The 14,628-nt window shown below is 47.8% G+C and overlaps 1 protein-coding gene across 6 annotated transcripts in view; it reads right to left on the bottom strand.

Annotated features, from left to right (window-relative positions):
- Positions 1–14,628, bottom strand: part of esyt2a (extended synaptotagmin-like protein 2a) — a 31,726-nt gene that overhangs the window by 15,986 nt on the left and 1,112 nt on the right. For all 6 annotated transcript variants that reach the window (XM_030363540.1, XM_030363536.1, XM_030363537.1 and 3 more), the window contains exons 3-7: positions 8,154–8,195; positions 7,597–7,731; positions 6,233–6,309; positions 5,273–5,345; positions 1,159–1,248 (exon numbers count right to left, since the gene is read on the bottom strand). In XM_030363540.1, the coding sequence (XP_030219400.1) occupies positions 1,159–1,248; positions 5,273–5,345; positions 6,233–6,309; positions 7,597–7,731; positions 8,154–8,195 (417 nt within the window). The remainder of the gene's footprint in view (positions 1–1,158; positions 1,249–5,272; positions 5,346–6,232; positions 6,310–7,596; positions 7,732–8,153; positions 8,196–14,628) is intronic.

Raw genomic sequence — 14,628 nt, 5'->3', positions numbered from 1 at the left:
AGTACGCCCACAACCATATAAGGCCAACCCTGTTGCCAAAATAATCACACCAAACATGGGGCGAAATTATGTCAACATAGCATGCCTGAGTGATGCGTGTGTGTGTGTGTGTGTGTGTGTGTGTGTGTGTGTGTGTGTGTGTGTGTGTGTGTGTGTGTGTGTGTGTGTGTGTGTGTGTGTGTGTGTATGTGTGTGTGTGTGTGTGTGTGTGTGTGTGTGTGTGTGTGTGATGAAGCACAATGTTGGAAAATGTTAAAGTTAAAGCTCAAAATAGAGAGATAGTGTATTCGCGTGTTGGGTGCTTCCTGTAGACTAGCTGGCATCGACCACAAAATCAGAACACACACACACACACACACACACACACACACACACACACACACACACACACACACACACAGTGGTTGAGAGTGCGTTTGTTTCTATCTCTGAGGAGCTAGATGTATGTTCTAAGGATCTAGATGTTCAAGAGGATCTAGAGATGTTCAAGAGGATCTAGATGTTCAAGAGGATCTAGATGTTCAAGAGGATATAGATGTATGGATCTAGATGTTCAAGAGGATATAAAGGTATGGATCTAGATGTATGGATCTAGATGTTCTGAGGATCAGGATGTGTTTCCTTGAACCCTGCGGCGGCCCAGAGGACCAGAGCATCTCACGGAGAACCCCCTCCTTTCTCCAACCCCCTCTAATGATGATTACCTACTTCCTCTTCGTCAGATTCATTTCCTGTATGGAGATAAGAGGGGCGTGCTGGACAGGAAACAGGAAACGGAGGTCAGGGAATAGAGATGGGAGTTGAATCTGGACTGGAGACCAACTGGACTGAAGTAGTCGAAGCAACCTGTCAAGCACTCTGGACACGCCTCCACGGAACCTGTCAATCACTCTAGACACGCCCCCACGGAACCTGTCAATCACTCTAGACACATCCCCACGGAACCTGTCAATCACTCTAGACGCGTCTTCACGGAACCTGTCTATCACTTTGGACACGCCCCCACGGAACCCGTCAATCACTCTGGACACGCCCCCCCAAACACTTGTGAGCGGGTAGGGGTCAGAGGTCAGAGGTACTCACGGGTTTCAGAGGGTAGGGGTCAGAGGTTACTCACAGGTTTCAGAGATAAGGGGTCAGAGGTCAGAGGTTACTTACAGGTTTCTTGAGGAAGAAGACGGACAGCGCTCCAATCAGCGGCATGTCGCCTAGCAACGGCTCCATCACCACCCTGAGGACCCCCTGGAGCTGAAAACACACACACACACACACACACACACACGCACACACACAGTTGAGGTTGTTTGAGGGTGTGGTCTAAGGGGGTGTGGTCTACGGTCAGTGGGTGCTGTGTTATGTACATTTATTACACGGGTCTTCTCAATGCGTGGAACGTTCCGCTCACTTGCATGGGCTCTTCACAACTTCCGGCGGTGAATCATATTTGATAATTATATTTGATAATTCACCGTTGCTAAGTATAATTGACCGCTGTCAAGGAAAACCAAGGACTTATTGCCTCTAATGACGTCTGATGTCTTTGGTATCACTCCGCAAGTAGTCCGGTAACTTGTCAACCCCAGCGTCTTCGGTTGCTAAGCAACGTCAACGTCTTTGGCAGACTATTTCTCAGCTGATCAACAATACGAATGCTGGTAACAAATAAATTGTAAAAATACACCATGTGAAGTTATTTTTTCGTTTTGGCAAGTAGCCGTCGTGTAATAAGCGGCATAATGTATAGAACGTCACCGGTCATTATCGAAAATAAGCCCCTTCAGGGCGAAGCAAGACACCTCCGCTGTGCGTCAGTGTCCTGTTCGCCCTATCGGGGCTCATTTTCCGGATAATGACCGGCGTTCTATACATTATCTCTTACATAGTGGGGTCTGACGGTGCAGTTCCGAACCTTTGACCTTTAGGTGTTCCACAACAGGTCATCCAGACCTTTCGCAGAACACCTCATATGGGAGCATAAATCATAGAAAAACGATTCTCGTAATCGTCTGGTACCACAGGGAACAAACACTGGTCTGATGTTAGGGGTGTGGTCTGATGATAGGGGCGGGGTCTGATGTTAGGGTCGGGGGTTGGGGTCTGATGTTAGGGGCGGAGTCTGATGTTAGGGGGTGTGTTATAATGTGTAGGGGATGGGGCCTAACGTATAGAGGGTGTGGTCTAATGTGTAGGGGTTGTGGTCTAATGTGCATGTGGCCTGGTCTAATGTGTACGGGGCGTGGTCTAATGTGTAGGGAGTGGAGTCTAATGTGTAGTGGGTGTAGTCTAATGTGTAGGGGTTGTGTTCCAATGTGTAGGGGGTGTGGTCTAATGTGTAGGGGGTGTGGTTTAATGTTTGGGGGTTATGCAGCATTCCACACCAGCAATAAAGACCCATTCCAAACTAATCGACCCTGAGATATCATCTGGGTTCATTATCTTATTTACTGCCACTTTCCCGGCAGAGGCAGAACGTGCTGAAAAAACATCCCGTCTTCGGTGGAGCCTCCAGATTCCTGGTGGTTTGGCCGGCACGGAGGAGAGAATGAGTCACCGTCGCAGACGTCTGTCTGCACCGCCATATTAGGTTACCGACCAGAGTAATCAAACACAGTCCGCCCATCAGCCCAAAGCGAGGTGAAAGACCAGCTCCCTGTCTGGTCCACCCTGGTTACCGTTGGTTACGTACAGTCGAACACAACACTACCCCTCAACACAGAGGCGGGCTGCACACAGACCGACCGATGGTCAACAGAGCAGAGAGCAGGAGAGAGGGGCTAGAACCAACCTTTAGAACCTCGAGAATCAGAGGGTCACGGCAGCACACTAAAACACACCTTACCCAGACACTATAACACCATACCAGACAAAGACACTATAACACCATACCAGACAAAGACACTATAACACCATACCAGACAAAGACACTATAACACCATACCAGACAAAGACACTATAACACCATACCAGACAAAGACACTATAACACCATACCAGACAAAGACACTATAACACCATACCAGACAAAGACACTATAACACCATACCAGACAAAGACACTATAACACCATACCAGACAAAGACACTATAACACCATACCAGACAAAGACACTATAACACCATACCAGACAAAGACACTATAACACCATACCAGACAAAGACACTATAACACCATACCCAGACAAAGACACTATAACACACCTTACACAGACAAAGACACTATAACACCATACCAGACAAAGACACTATAACACACTATACCAGATAAGGACATTATAACACTATACCAGATAAAGACATTATAACACTATACCAGATAAAGACATTATAACACTATATCAGATAAAGACATTATAACACTATACCAGATAGACATTATAACACTATACCAGATAAAGACATTATAACACTATATCAGATAAAGACATTATAACACTATACCAGATAGACATTATAACACCATACCAGATAAAGACATGATAACACCATACCAGATAAAGACATTATAACACTATATCAGATAAAGACATTATAACACTATATCAGATAAAGACATTATAACACTATATCAGATAAAGACATTATAACACTATATCAGATAAAGACATTATAACACTATACCAGATAGACATTATAACACTATATCAGATAAAGACATTATAACACTATATCAGATAAAGACATTATAACACTATACCAGATAAAGACATTATAACACTATATCAGATAAAGACATTATAACTAGAGCTGTCAGTTAAACGCGTTATTAACGGCGTTAACGCAAAGCAAATTTAACGGCGTTAATTTTTTTATCGCGCGATTAACGCAATTATTTTATATTAAAAAAAAAAAAAAACTTTTTTTTTTTTGGGCTCAAAACAAAGAAGCAGTAGCCTGACTGCTATGTTCAAATGACATTTGTTCAAAGCAGTCGTTTAATTGCACTATAGGCTCTTTTTTTGTATCGTCCTGTTTTGATCAGTGTATGTGCCAATGTTGTTATCAATAAAAAATCATTTGCACAAGGCAAGCCGATGCACTTCACCATGTTGATAAGAGAATTAAAATGAGAAGAATTATGGGACAAAAAAATCACGGGATATTTATTATAGAAAAAGAATTTGCGATTAATCGCGATTAATTAGAGTTAACTATGACATTAATGCGATTAATCACGATTAAATATTTTAATCGCTTGACAGCTCTAATTATAACACTATACCAGATAGACATTATAACACTATACCAGATAGACATTATAACACTATATCAGATAAAGACATTATAACACTATATCAGATAAAGACATTATAACACTATACCAGATAGACATTATAACACTATACCAGATAGACATTATAACACTATACCAGATAGACATTATAACACCATACCAGATAAAGACATTATAACACCATACCAGATAAAGACCCCTAAAGCCCGGCTGGGTCCCAGAGTGAAGAAGACCTAAGGGCTGGTCCCCAGTGGGGCTCTGATGGTCTGTGAGGAGCACCAGGAGAAGACCGATGAAGACTCTGAACAACCAACACAGTCCTCCTCCTCCTCCTCCTCTGGGAGGAGACGGCAGAATGGAGACATTTAGGTTCATTAAGATCTATCTTTATCATCTGGCCTGGATAGCATCTAAATATACTTTTCAATTAAACGGTAGGCTCTCTCCCTCCCTCCCTCTCCCCCTTTCTCCTCTCTCCCCCCTCTTCCCCTCTCTCTCCCTTTCTCCCCCTCTCTCTCCCCCCTCTCTCTTCCACTCTCTCTTCCCCGCTCCCTCTCCCTCAGTTTGATGAATTCAGTAAACATGACCTGATCTTGTGCCAACAGTACAGCAGTTGACCTTTGACCTTTTTATCAGCCCCCTGGGGCTCAGAGCAGCGGCTGTATACTCTTAATGCTATAGCCATTCTAATGTTATGTTACAGCTAGCGGCCATACCAGTATATTCTTAATGCTACAGCTATGCTAATGCTATGATACCATACCTGTATGCTCTTAGTGCTATAGCTATGCTCATGCAATGCTACCATACCTGTATGCTCTTAATGCTACAGCTATGCTAATGCTATGCTACAATACCTGTTTGCTCTTAATGCTACAGCTATGCCAATGCTATGCTACCATACCGGTATGCTCTTAATGCTACAGCTACGCTAATGCTATGCTGCATACCTGTATGCTCTTACTGCTATAGCTATGCTAATGCTATGCTACCATACCGGTATGCTCTTAATGCTACAGCTATGCTAATGCTATGCTGCATACCTGTATGCTCTTGATCCCGGCCCGGCAGTAGTACTTCTTGATGTCCACGTCGATCTCCGTGTTCCCGACGAAACTGGAACGACAAGCATACGAACAATGGAACCACAAACAGACTGACAATGGATCAACAAACAGACCAACAATGGAACCACAAACAGACCAACAATGGATAAACAAACAGACCAACAATGGAATCATAAACAGACCAACAATGGAACCACAAACAGACTGACAATGGATCAACAAACAGACCAACAATGGATAAACATACAGACCAACAATGGAACCACAAACAGACTGACAATGGATCAACAAACAGACTGACAATGGATCAACAAACAGACCAACAACGGAACCACAAACAGACCAACAACGGTACCACAAACAGACCAACAATGGGACCACAAACAGACCAACAATGGAACCACAAACAGACCAACAATGGAACCACAAACAGACCAACAATGGAACCACAAACAGACCCACAATGGAACCACAAACAGACCAACAATGGAACCACAAACAGACCAACAATGGAACCACAAACAGACCAACAATGGAACCACAAACAGACCCACAATGGAACCACAAACAGACCAACAATGATAAAGAGCAGCTGGTGCCGTCTGGACGGAAATACATGAAGGTGTATATACACCTGTGTGTGTGTGTGTGTATATATGTGTCAGTGCGGGTGTGTATATGTGTCGGTGTGTAAATGTGTCAGTGTGTGTGTGTATATGTGTCTGTGCGGGTGTGTAGATGCGTCAGTGTGGGTGTGTATATGCGTCAGTGTGGGTGTGTATATGCGTCAGTGTGTGTGTGTGTGTTTATATGTGTGCGTGCACGTGCGTGAGTGTATGCGTGTGTGCATGCACGTGCGTGAGTGTATGCGTGTGCGCATGCATGCGTGCGTGCTTGTGTGTGCATATGTGTATATGAGTGTGTGTGTGTGTGTACCTGATCTGCAGGTCCATGATGATCTGCCTCTTGTCCACGTTCTCTGTGTACACCTTCACTCCGTTCACCCTGATAGCCTGCAGATCAATAAAGGATCACTCAGTCGATCAGATCAATTACTCAGTCTCTCTCTGCGGACTGGGACACCAGCAGTTCCCTGTGTTCACCACCGAGCCGTAGAGGTCAGAGGTCAACCATCGTGCTAACGGAGGATCCCAGACAGCCTAGGGGCCCCGAGGAGCGAACCCAGACCCTAAAGGGGCAGCACGAGGCTCAGGAGGTAGAGCGGGTTGGCTGGTAACCGGAAGGTTGCTAGTTCGATCCCCGGCTCCTCCTAGCTAGAGTGTTGAGGTGTCCCTGAGCGAGACGCCTCACCCTGACTGCTGCTGACCAGCTGGCTGTCGCCCTGCGTGGCTGACACCGCCGTCGGTGTGTGAATGTGTGCATGAATGGGTGAATGTGTGCATGAATGGGTGGATGTAAGGCAGTACTGACAGCGCTTTGAGTGGCCACCGGTTAGAACAGCGCTGTATAAATGCAGTCCAGTCCTTCTGAAGGAGGGCACGGGGGAATGCTCTACAGAAGGAGGTCTCCCCTGGACCCCCCCCAACCAACCGGTGAGGACGCTGAGTGGGCGGTCCTCAGGGGCGGGTCCGGACCGGTTAACCCGGGGAACGGGTTAACCTAGTGATTGTTAGTGCTTGGTACTTGGTTCTATGAACATCCTCACTGTACCGAACGCACTATATTGTTGTTTAACTTTCTTCTTACTAATGTACTTGTTGTAAGTCGCTTTGGATAAAAGCGTCTGCTAAACGCCCTAGATGAAGATGAGTAGAGGGGGCACAGAACAGCCCCCTCAGACTGCTGGACCCTGGGGGGACGCTGCCAGGAGACCAACATGGAGGAGGGTCCACAGCTAATGTCACGCCCATGCTAGCATTTGTTAACCAAAACCCTGGAGCTCATGGCTGCTCAGAAGTCACCTGACATGCAAACCAAACACAGACGGACGCACCCCCCCCCTCCTACACAACTGGTATCATTTATGTAAATTATGATTGTATTACATCACAAGTATTGGAATTGTTGACAGGGAAAAGTAAGTAAGGGTCTGATTAAAATCGAAATACTGGTAGTAAGCAGTGGTAGCTTCTTCTAAGTGGACATCTGGAAGATCTCCAATCCGTCTCTTTGGCGACACTGATGGTGGGAAGCGGTCATGGTTTGTAGCTTGCAGGCGGGTCTTAGCTATGGCGGGCTAGCGGTAGAGCCGTTAGCTATGCCGGGCTAGCCTTATGGCGGGCAAGTGGTAGCTCTGTTAGCTGTGCCATGCTGGCGCTAGCGCTGTTAGCGGTAGCTACCTTGTCCCCCAGGTCGATCTTGGTGAAGCAGAAGGAGCTGAGGTGGGGGTTAGCGCTCCGCACCGCCGGCTCGATCGTCTCCCGGAACAGCTTGTCCACAAACTGACAGATGAACGGCCACATTTGCTTCACCGTCTGTTTTAGGGGGGGGGGGGGGGGGGGAAGAGAGAGCGAGAGAGAGAGAGAGAGAAGTAAAGAACGACTAGTTCAACTGATATATTGATTTGTAATAAATTGACTGGGTTCGAACCAGAGGAGAAGTTGGTGGAGTCAGGTAGTTTGTGTTGGTATGGGCGGGCTTTAACGAGGAAGTGGAAGGGATTGCGTGGATTGGGAGAGTGTGGTTTTTGAGGTAAGGTGGGTGTGGGCAGGGTTTGAACACAAAGTGGGAGGAGTTGTGTAGGATAGGTGGGTGGGTGTTTAATATAAAGTGGGAGTGGTTTTGTAGGCTGGATGGATGTGGGCGTGGTTTGAAGTTAAAGTGGGAGGGGTTCTGTAGGGTGGGTGGGTGTGGGCGTCGTGAGAGGAAGTAGGAGGGGCTTCTGTGAGTTGAGTACCTTGTTCAGCCACTCCACTCGCTCCACGTCTGGGAAATGGACCTAGAGGAAGAAGACAGGAGAAGGAGAACAAACATCAACATGTTAACATGTTAACAGTAGAGCCCGACCGATATATTGGCGGGCCGATATTATCGGCGGGCCGATATTATCGGCCGATATTAGACATTTTCCAAGTTATCGGTATCGGCCGATTAATTATTCATATTTTTTTGGTCACTGTGTTTTTGTTCAAAGGACTTTGAGTTTCATCTTAAGTTTGTATTTTTATACATTTTATTTATCAGAAATTTAATACATTTTGATTTTTACTTTTCTACATTTCTGACAATACAACAATAAAATAAAGTTTATTTTTAAACTGCATTACCTTAATATTTTAGTGAGGACTCATAAATAACTACAAATAACCAATGTTAGGGAAATCTGTTACGCATTTCTGGAATTTCTTTTTTAAATATATATAGGCCGATATATCGGAGTATCTGATTTTTTAATCACTTGTATCGGTATCGGCCTTAAAAATCCTTTATCGACAGGCTCTAGTTAACAGTTTAACACGTTAAGACGTTAACCAGGTCGTTAACACTTTAACCACGTTAACCACCGGGACTCGACTGTCTTCTCTTGGTTGGTTTAGTTTCCTTCAGCGCAAACAGGAAACAGGAAACAGGAAACTGTACCCACAGCTATAGGACAAGTCTTCCATAAGCTAGCTACTCTCTAATCATTTAACAGACATTAAGGAGCAAGTAGGGGTTATACCGTAAGACAGGTCATGAAGGAGCAGGTAAGGGTTAGACAGTACAGAGACAGGTCATTAAGGAGCAGGTAGGGGTTAGACAGTACAGAGACAGGTCATTAAGGAGCAGGTAGGGGTTAGACAGTACAGAGACAGGTCATTAAGGAGCAGGTAGGGGTTAGACAGTACAGAGACAGGTCATTAAGGAGCAGGTAGGGGTTAGACAGTACAGAGACAGGTCATTGAGGAGCAGGTAGGGGTTAGACATTACAGAGACAGGTCATTAAGGAGCAGGTAGGTTTCAGGTCACAGGAGGCCTACAGGTAGACTGGACATTGGGGATCGAACCCAGACCCCTTCAGCTGGAAACTGAGAAGATCTTAATGTGTTGATCAGCGTGGTGTACTGACGGTCCTGTCTCACTGAAACCCCCCCGTCTCCTTGAAACCCACCCGTCTCCCTGAAACCCACCCGTCTCACTGAAACCCACCCGTCTCACTGAAACCCGGCCGTCTCACTGAAACCCACCTGTCTCACTGAAACCCACCCGTCTCACTGAAACCCGGCCGTCTCACTGAAACCCACCCGTCTCCCTGAAACCCCCCCGTCTCACTGAAACCCACCCGTCTCCCTGAAACCCCCCCGTCTCACTGAAACCCACCAGTCTTACTCCCCTCGTCCGCCATCACCACAACATGGACCCGACTCAGGGGATGAGGTCAGAACAAGAGCAGGAGGAGGTACCGTCTGACCCTGATGAGGACACCGGCCTGCAGAACCCATCAGCTCTCCCTCCCTCTCCCCCACAGAGAACCGCACACCGGGTTCTGCTTCCACTCCAGTTCCACTGACCAGTCCACAACCGTTCCACCATTTACTCAATTTCTGCTGAACCGGCCCGCTAGAGTTCTACGTGGACGAGGACCTCTTCTGGGGGGCCGTGGTGGGGCTGATGGGGGAAGAGAGTAGCTGTTCTGGACCGTGTCCGAGCGGACCCTCATGTCTAGAACCTCAAGCCAGAGGAACGGGCGGCTTCAAGCGCTCAGAAGAATATCTGAAGGGGGCCGGACTCACAGAGGGATTGGTGATGAGATGTTGTTCAGAGGAACAGAGGGATTGGTGATGAGATGTTGTTCAGAGGAAGAGAGGGTTTGGTGATAGGATGTTGTTCAGAGGAAGAGGGGGTTTGGTGATAGGATGTTGTTCAGAGGAACAGAGGGTTTGGTGATGAGATGTTGTTCAGAGGAACAGAGGGTTTGGTGATAGGATGTTGTTCAGAGGAACAGAGGGATTGGTGATAGGATGTTGTTCAGAGGAACAGAGGGTTTGGTGATAGGATGTTGTTCAGAGGAACAGAGGGTTTGGTGATGAGATGTTGTTCAGAGGAAGAGAGGGTTTGGTGATGAGATGTTGTTCAGAGGAAGAGAGGGTTTGGTGATAGGATGTTGTTCAGAGGAACAGAGGGATTGGTGATGAGATGTTGTTCAGAGGAAGAGAGGGTTTGGTGATAGGATGTTGTTCAGAGGGTTTGGTGATAGGATGTTGTTCAGAGGGTTTGGTGATAGGATGTTGTTCAGAGGGTTTGGTGATAGGATGTTGTTCAGAGGGTTTGGTGATAGGATGTTGTTCAGAGGGTTTGGTGATAGGATGTTGTTCAGAGGGTTTGGTGATAGGATGTTGTTCAGAGGGTTTGGTGATAGGATGTTGTTCAGAGGGTTTGGTGATAGGATGTTGTTCAGAGGGTTTGGTGATAGGATGTTGTTCAGAGGGTTTGGTGATAGGATGTTGATTTATGTAGAGAGAGAGCAGAGCTCTGGCAGCTGTGGTCGATACTCAGAGGGTGTTCAACCAATCACAGTAGACCAAGACTGAGCTGACAGGAAGCAGGAAGGGAGGTGGATGTGCTGGCTGGTGTGCGGAGGGTAGAACGGTGAGTCAGTAGAATACTATGACTCAGCATCGAACCAGCGCCTTGTAGGGAAGACGAGTAACACACACAGACACAGACACAGACACACACACACACACACACACACACACACACACACACACACACACACACACACACACACACACACACACACACACACACACACACACACAGAGCTTCCTTAGCTAAATCTCTCTTTCTGTCTGTGTGTGTGTTTTCTGGATTAAGAGATCCCTCATATATGGCTGGTCACCATCAGGAGTATTCCAGAACACATCCAACCCGCTCCTAACCCTGTAACCCTGACCATAACCTACCCTGTAAACCCTAACCCTGTAACCCTGACCATAACCTACCCTGTAACCCTAACCATAACCTACCCTGTAAACCCTAACCCTGACACAGCCGGCCGCAGTCTGTAGTGATGTTTCTTGTTCCCGTCGCTCGGTGACGTCAGAGAAAGGAACAAAAGCACTTTTGGTTTCTGCACACAGAGCTGTCATTCATCGACCCCTCGAGGGAACCACGCCCCTCGAGGTGTCCACGCCCCAAGTAGTGCTCACACCTTTAGAACTTCAGAGAGAGCATGACACACATACACCAGTCTTGTGAGGACAAGGGGGGGGGGGGAAGAGAGAGAGAGAGAGAGAGAGAGAGAGAGAGAGAGAGAGAGAGAGAGAGAGAGAGAGAGAGAGAGAGAAATAGTATGAGAAAGAGGCAGAGAGCAAAAAAAGAGGGAGGGAGAAAAACAATAAGAGAGATAACTCGATCTAAGAGAAAGAAAACAAGAGAGATAGGGAGAGAGGAAAATTTTATGAGTCAGAGAGAGCAAGAGAGAGTGAGAGTTTGCGTAGTATGCAGGTTTTTACGGGCACACCTGAGTGCTAATCTCCAGACTCTAACTGCCTGCCGGGTGTCGTGTTACAGACCTCTGAGTCTGCTGGAGGTTGAGGTGTTTTGTCACTCACTGACAAAACGTTTCCTGAAGCCTAATCTTTGTTCTGCTCTGATGCTCCAATGCCATGGGGGCACCTGACGCGTCCCGACCAATCAGAGGCCCCGGGATCACCAAACCAGGAAGCACCCGCCGAACCAGATCATGACGAGAGAGAACCAAACAGACGCCTCACCCTGCTCTTCTCCGGCCGGCTGCCAACCTGCGCACCCAGCCTCACTCCTGGGGCGGCCGACCCAGAGACAGGTCACCAAGGAGCAGGGGTCAGAGGTCAGCGAGCTCCACGAGGCCTACAGACCAGACCTCGGGGATCAGACCCAGAATCCAGTGTTCCCAGAACCCAGGGGTCTGTTGTTGAGGGCGGACAGACACTGGTCTGGTCGACTCCAAACCAATCATGGAGCAATTCGATCATTTACATTCAGGGCGTTTATCAGACGCTATTATCCAAAGCGACTAACAATAAGACCATTTGTCAGAAGAAAGAGAAACAATATATCGCTGTTGGTTCAGTAAGGATGTTCATCGAATCAAGTGCTAACAATCACTAGGTTAACCCATTCCCCGTATACAATAAAGATAGCTAAGATAAGATGCTACACAATGCTAAGTACTAAAGATAGCTAGGATAAGATGCTACACCATGCTAAGTACTAAAGATAGCTAGGATACGATGCTACACCATGCTATGTACTAAAGATGACTAGGATACGATGCTACACCATGCTATAAGGACTGTTTTCAATCGACGAGGGGATAAGCAGGTTCAACACTAGGCTACCCTCCCGGCCCGCCCCCGTCCTGTCATTCATCCTATCGTAACGCGGGTTCCCGTGCTGCGGCCTTCTCCACTTGTTACGACGGGGTGGATGATGGGGGGGGGGGGTTGCTATGCGGACATCTCGGACCATCGTCGAGTTGTCATGGCAAAAGAAGAGAAGGGGCGGGGGGGGGGGGGGCTCCCGGGTTCTTTAGGGAGGGGAAGCCTGTGCCCTCCCTCGCGGGACGTGGAGATAAAAGCAGCGTATCCATCTTGGAAGCGTCTCCCTCTGAAGGAACGGTGACAACGTCTCATGGCTCAGTCCGAGCTGAGGCTCCCCGGGAGGTGGGCGTCTCACTGGGACCGTGAAGAGATTAACAGAGGCCCCGTCTGATGAGATCACCACCACCGCAACGACCCCACGCCAGAGCGCCAGACCCCCCCTGCCTCCTGCTCACCACCGCTGACCTCCGACCCTGAGTGACTGGGTCGTACCGTTAGTCTCGTAAGGCCTCTGAACCAAACGTTATCAGCTCCTCTGCTGCCCCCCCGAGAGAGCTCAACGACCTCTGGAGCTTTACCCTCTCCTGTCCTCCTCCTCCTCCTCCTCCTCCTCTATCACCTCCTCCTCCTCCACCTCCTCTATCACCGCCTCATCCTCCTCCACCTCCTCCACCTACTTCTTCAACTCTTCCTCTACCTTCATGACCTCCTCCTTCTCCACAAACCCTCCTCCTCGTTCTCCATCAACTCCTCCTCCTGATTTCAACAGGAGGAGGAGGAGGAGAACTAGGAGGAACAAGCAAGTACTTACGAGGAGAAGACAGTAGGGTGTTGAACCAGCAACCCTCTGAGGATCAATTACAGGCAGAGTGAGTTTCCAACGAGTTTCAACCGACAGCTGAGGAGGTCTGGGGGACAGGGTTCAAGAGGTCACGCCCAGGGTGAGGGGGGGAATTAAACAGTGATCCCGATGTTCACTGAAACCTTATCCATCCTACTGAACTATGTCCTGAATGCACACACACACGCACGCGCACGCGCACGCACACACACACACACACACACACACACACACACACACACACACACACACACACACACACACGTCTAGCTTGTGGTAGCAAGGTGCTAGCAGCCCACCACAGCTAGGCTAACCTTCACACGCCAGTCGTTGTGTTTTCCTGAAACTATGAAACTCTGACTTCGACCACGCTCTCTGCTGCTGTCGTAACATTCTTCGAAATAAGGGCAGGAAGCTGTCAGAGATACCGTGTTTAGATGTTATTAATACAATCCATGAAACATGATATACAGTGGATGAGCCAACTGTAACGGATATATATATATATATATATGAAACATGCTATACGCGTCTTTGAGTACTTAGAAAAGCGCTATAAAAAAAGGATCAATTATTATTATTATTATACTGTGAAATAGTCTAACTGTAACTGATAAATATGATACCTGTTCAGTGAATGAGCTAACTGTAACTTTCTTTTACTTTCTAGTTTGTTTCATGACGTTTTCGTGTTCCAGAATATATTTCAGGCGAGAATACTCTTCAGTCGTTGACTATTCAGATTATCAACTGCACAAGAACAGCCAACAGTAAACGTAAACCGCGAACCGTGGCACCACTCTGCTGCAGAGCTCTGGCGCTGCGAGCGGAGGCCCCCCGGCCTGTGTACTGAGAGAGGTCAACCTTCAAGAGCATTCCTCCTCTACCTTACCAGGAGCCCCCGCTCCCAGAGACACAGCCAAAGAACGCTGTCTCCTACAGCCCTGACCCCCCGCTGGGGGAGACCTGACCCCCCGCTGGGGGAGACCTGACCCCCGGCTGGGGGAGACCGTCAGCCAGGCTGGGGGAGACCTGCCCCCCCGCTAGGGAGACTGTCAGCCAGGCGGGGGGAGACCTAACCCCCACTGGGGGAGACCTGACCCCCACTGGGGGAGACCCTCAGGCTGGGGGGCAGGGTTAAGGTCCTTAAAATAATGGAACAATGAATAGGGAGGAAGAGGGAACTAATGAAGAGAGTCTTTAATCAGACGCTTTCACCCACAGAGACACTCAGTGAATCCAGA

The sequence above is a fragment of the Gadus morhua genome, chromosome 8 (assembly GCF_902167405.1).
Source record: "Gadus morhua chromosome 8, gadMor3.0, whole genome shotgun sequence".
Classification (NCBI taxonomy): domain Eukaryota; kingdom Metazoa; phylum Chordata; class Actinopteri; order Gadiformes; family Gadidae; genus Gadus; species Gadus morhua.
The sequence above is the reverse complement of the archived record's forward strand: the minus strand, read 5'-3'. Positions and strand labels throughout refer to the sequence as shown.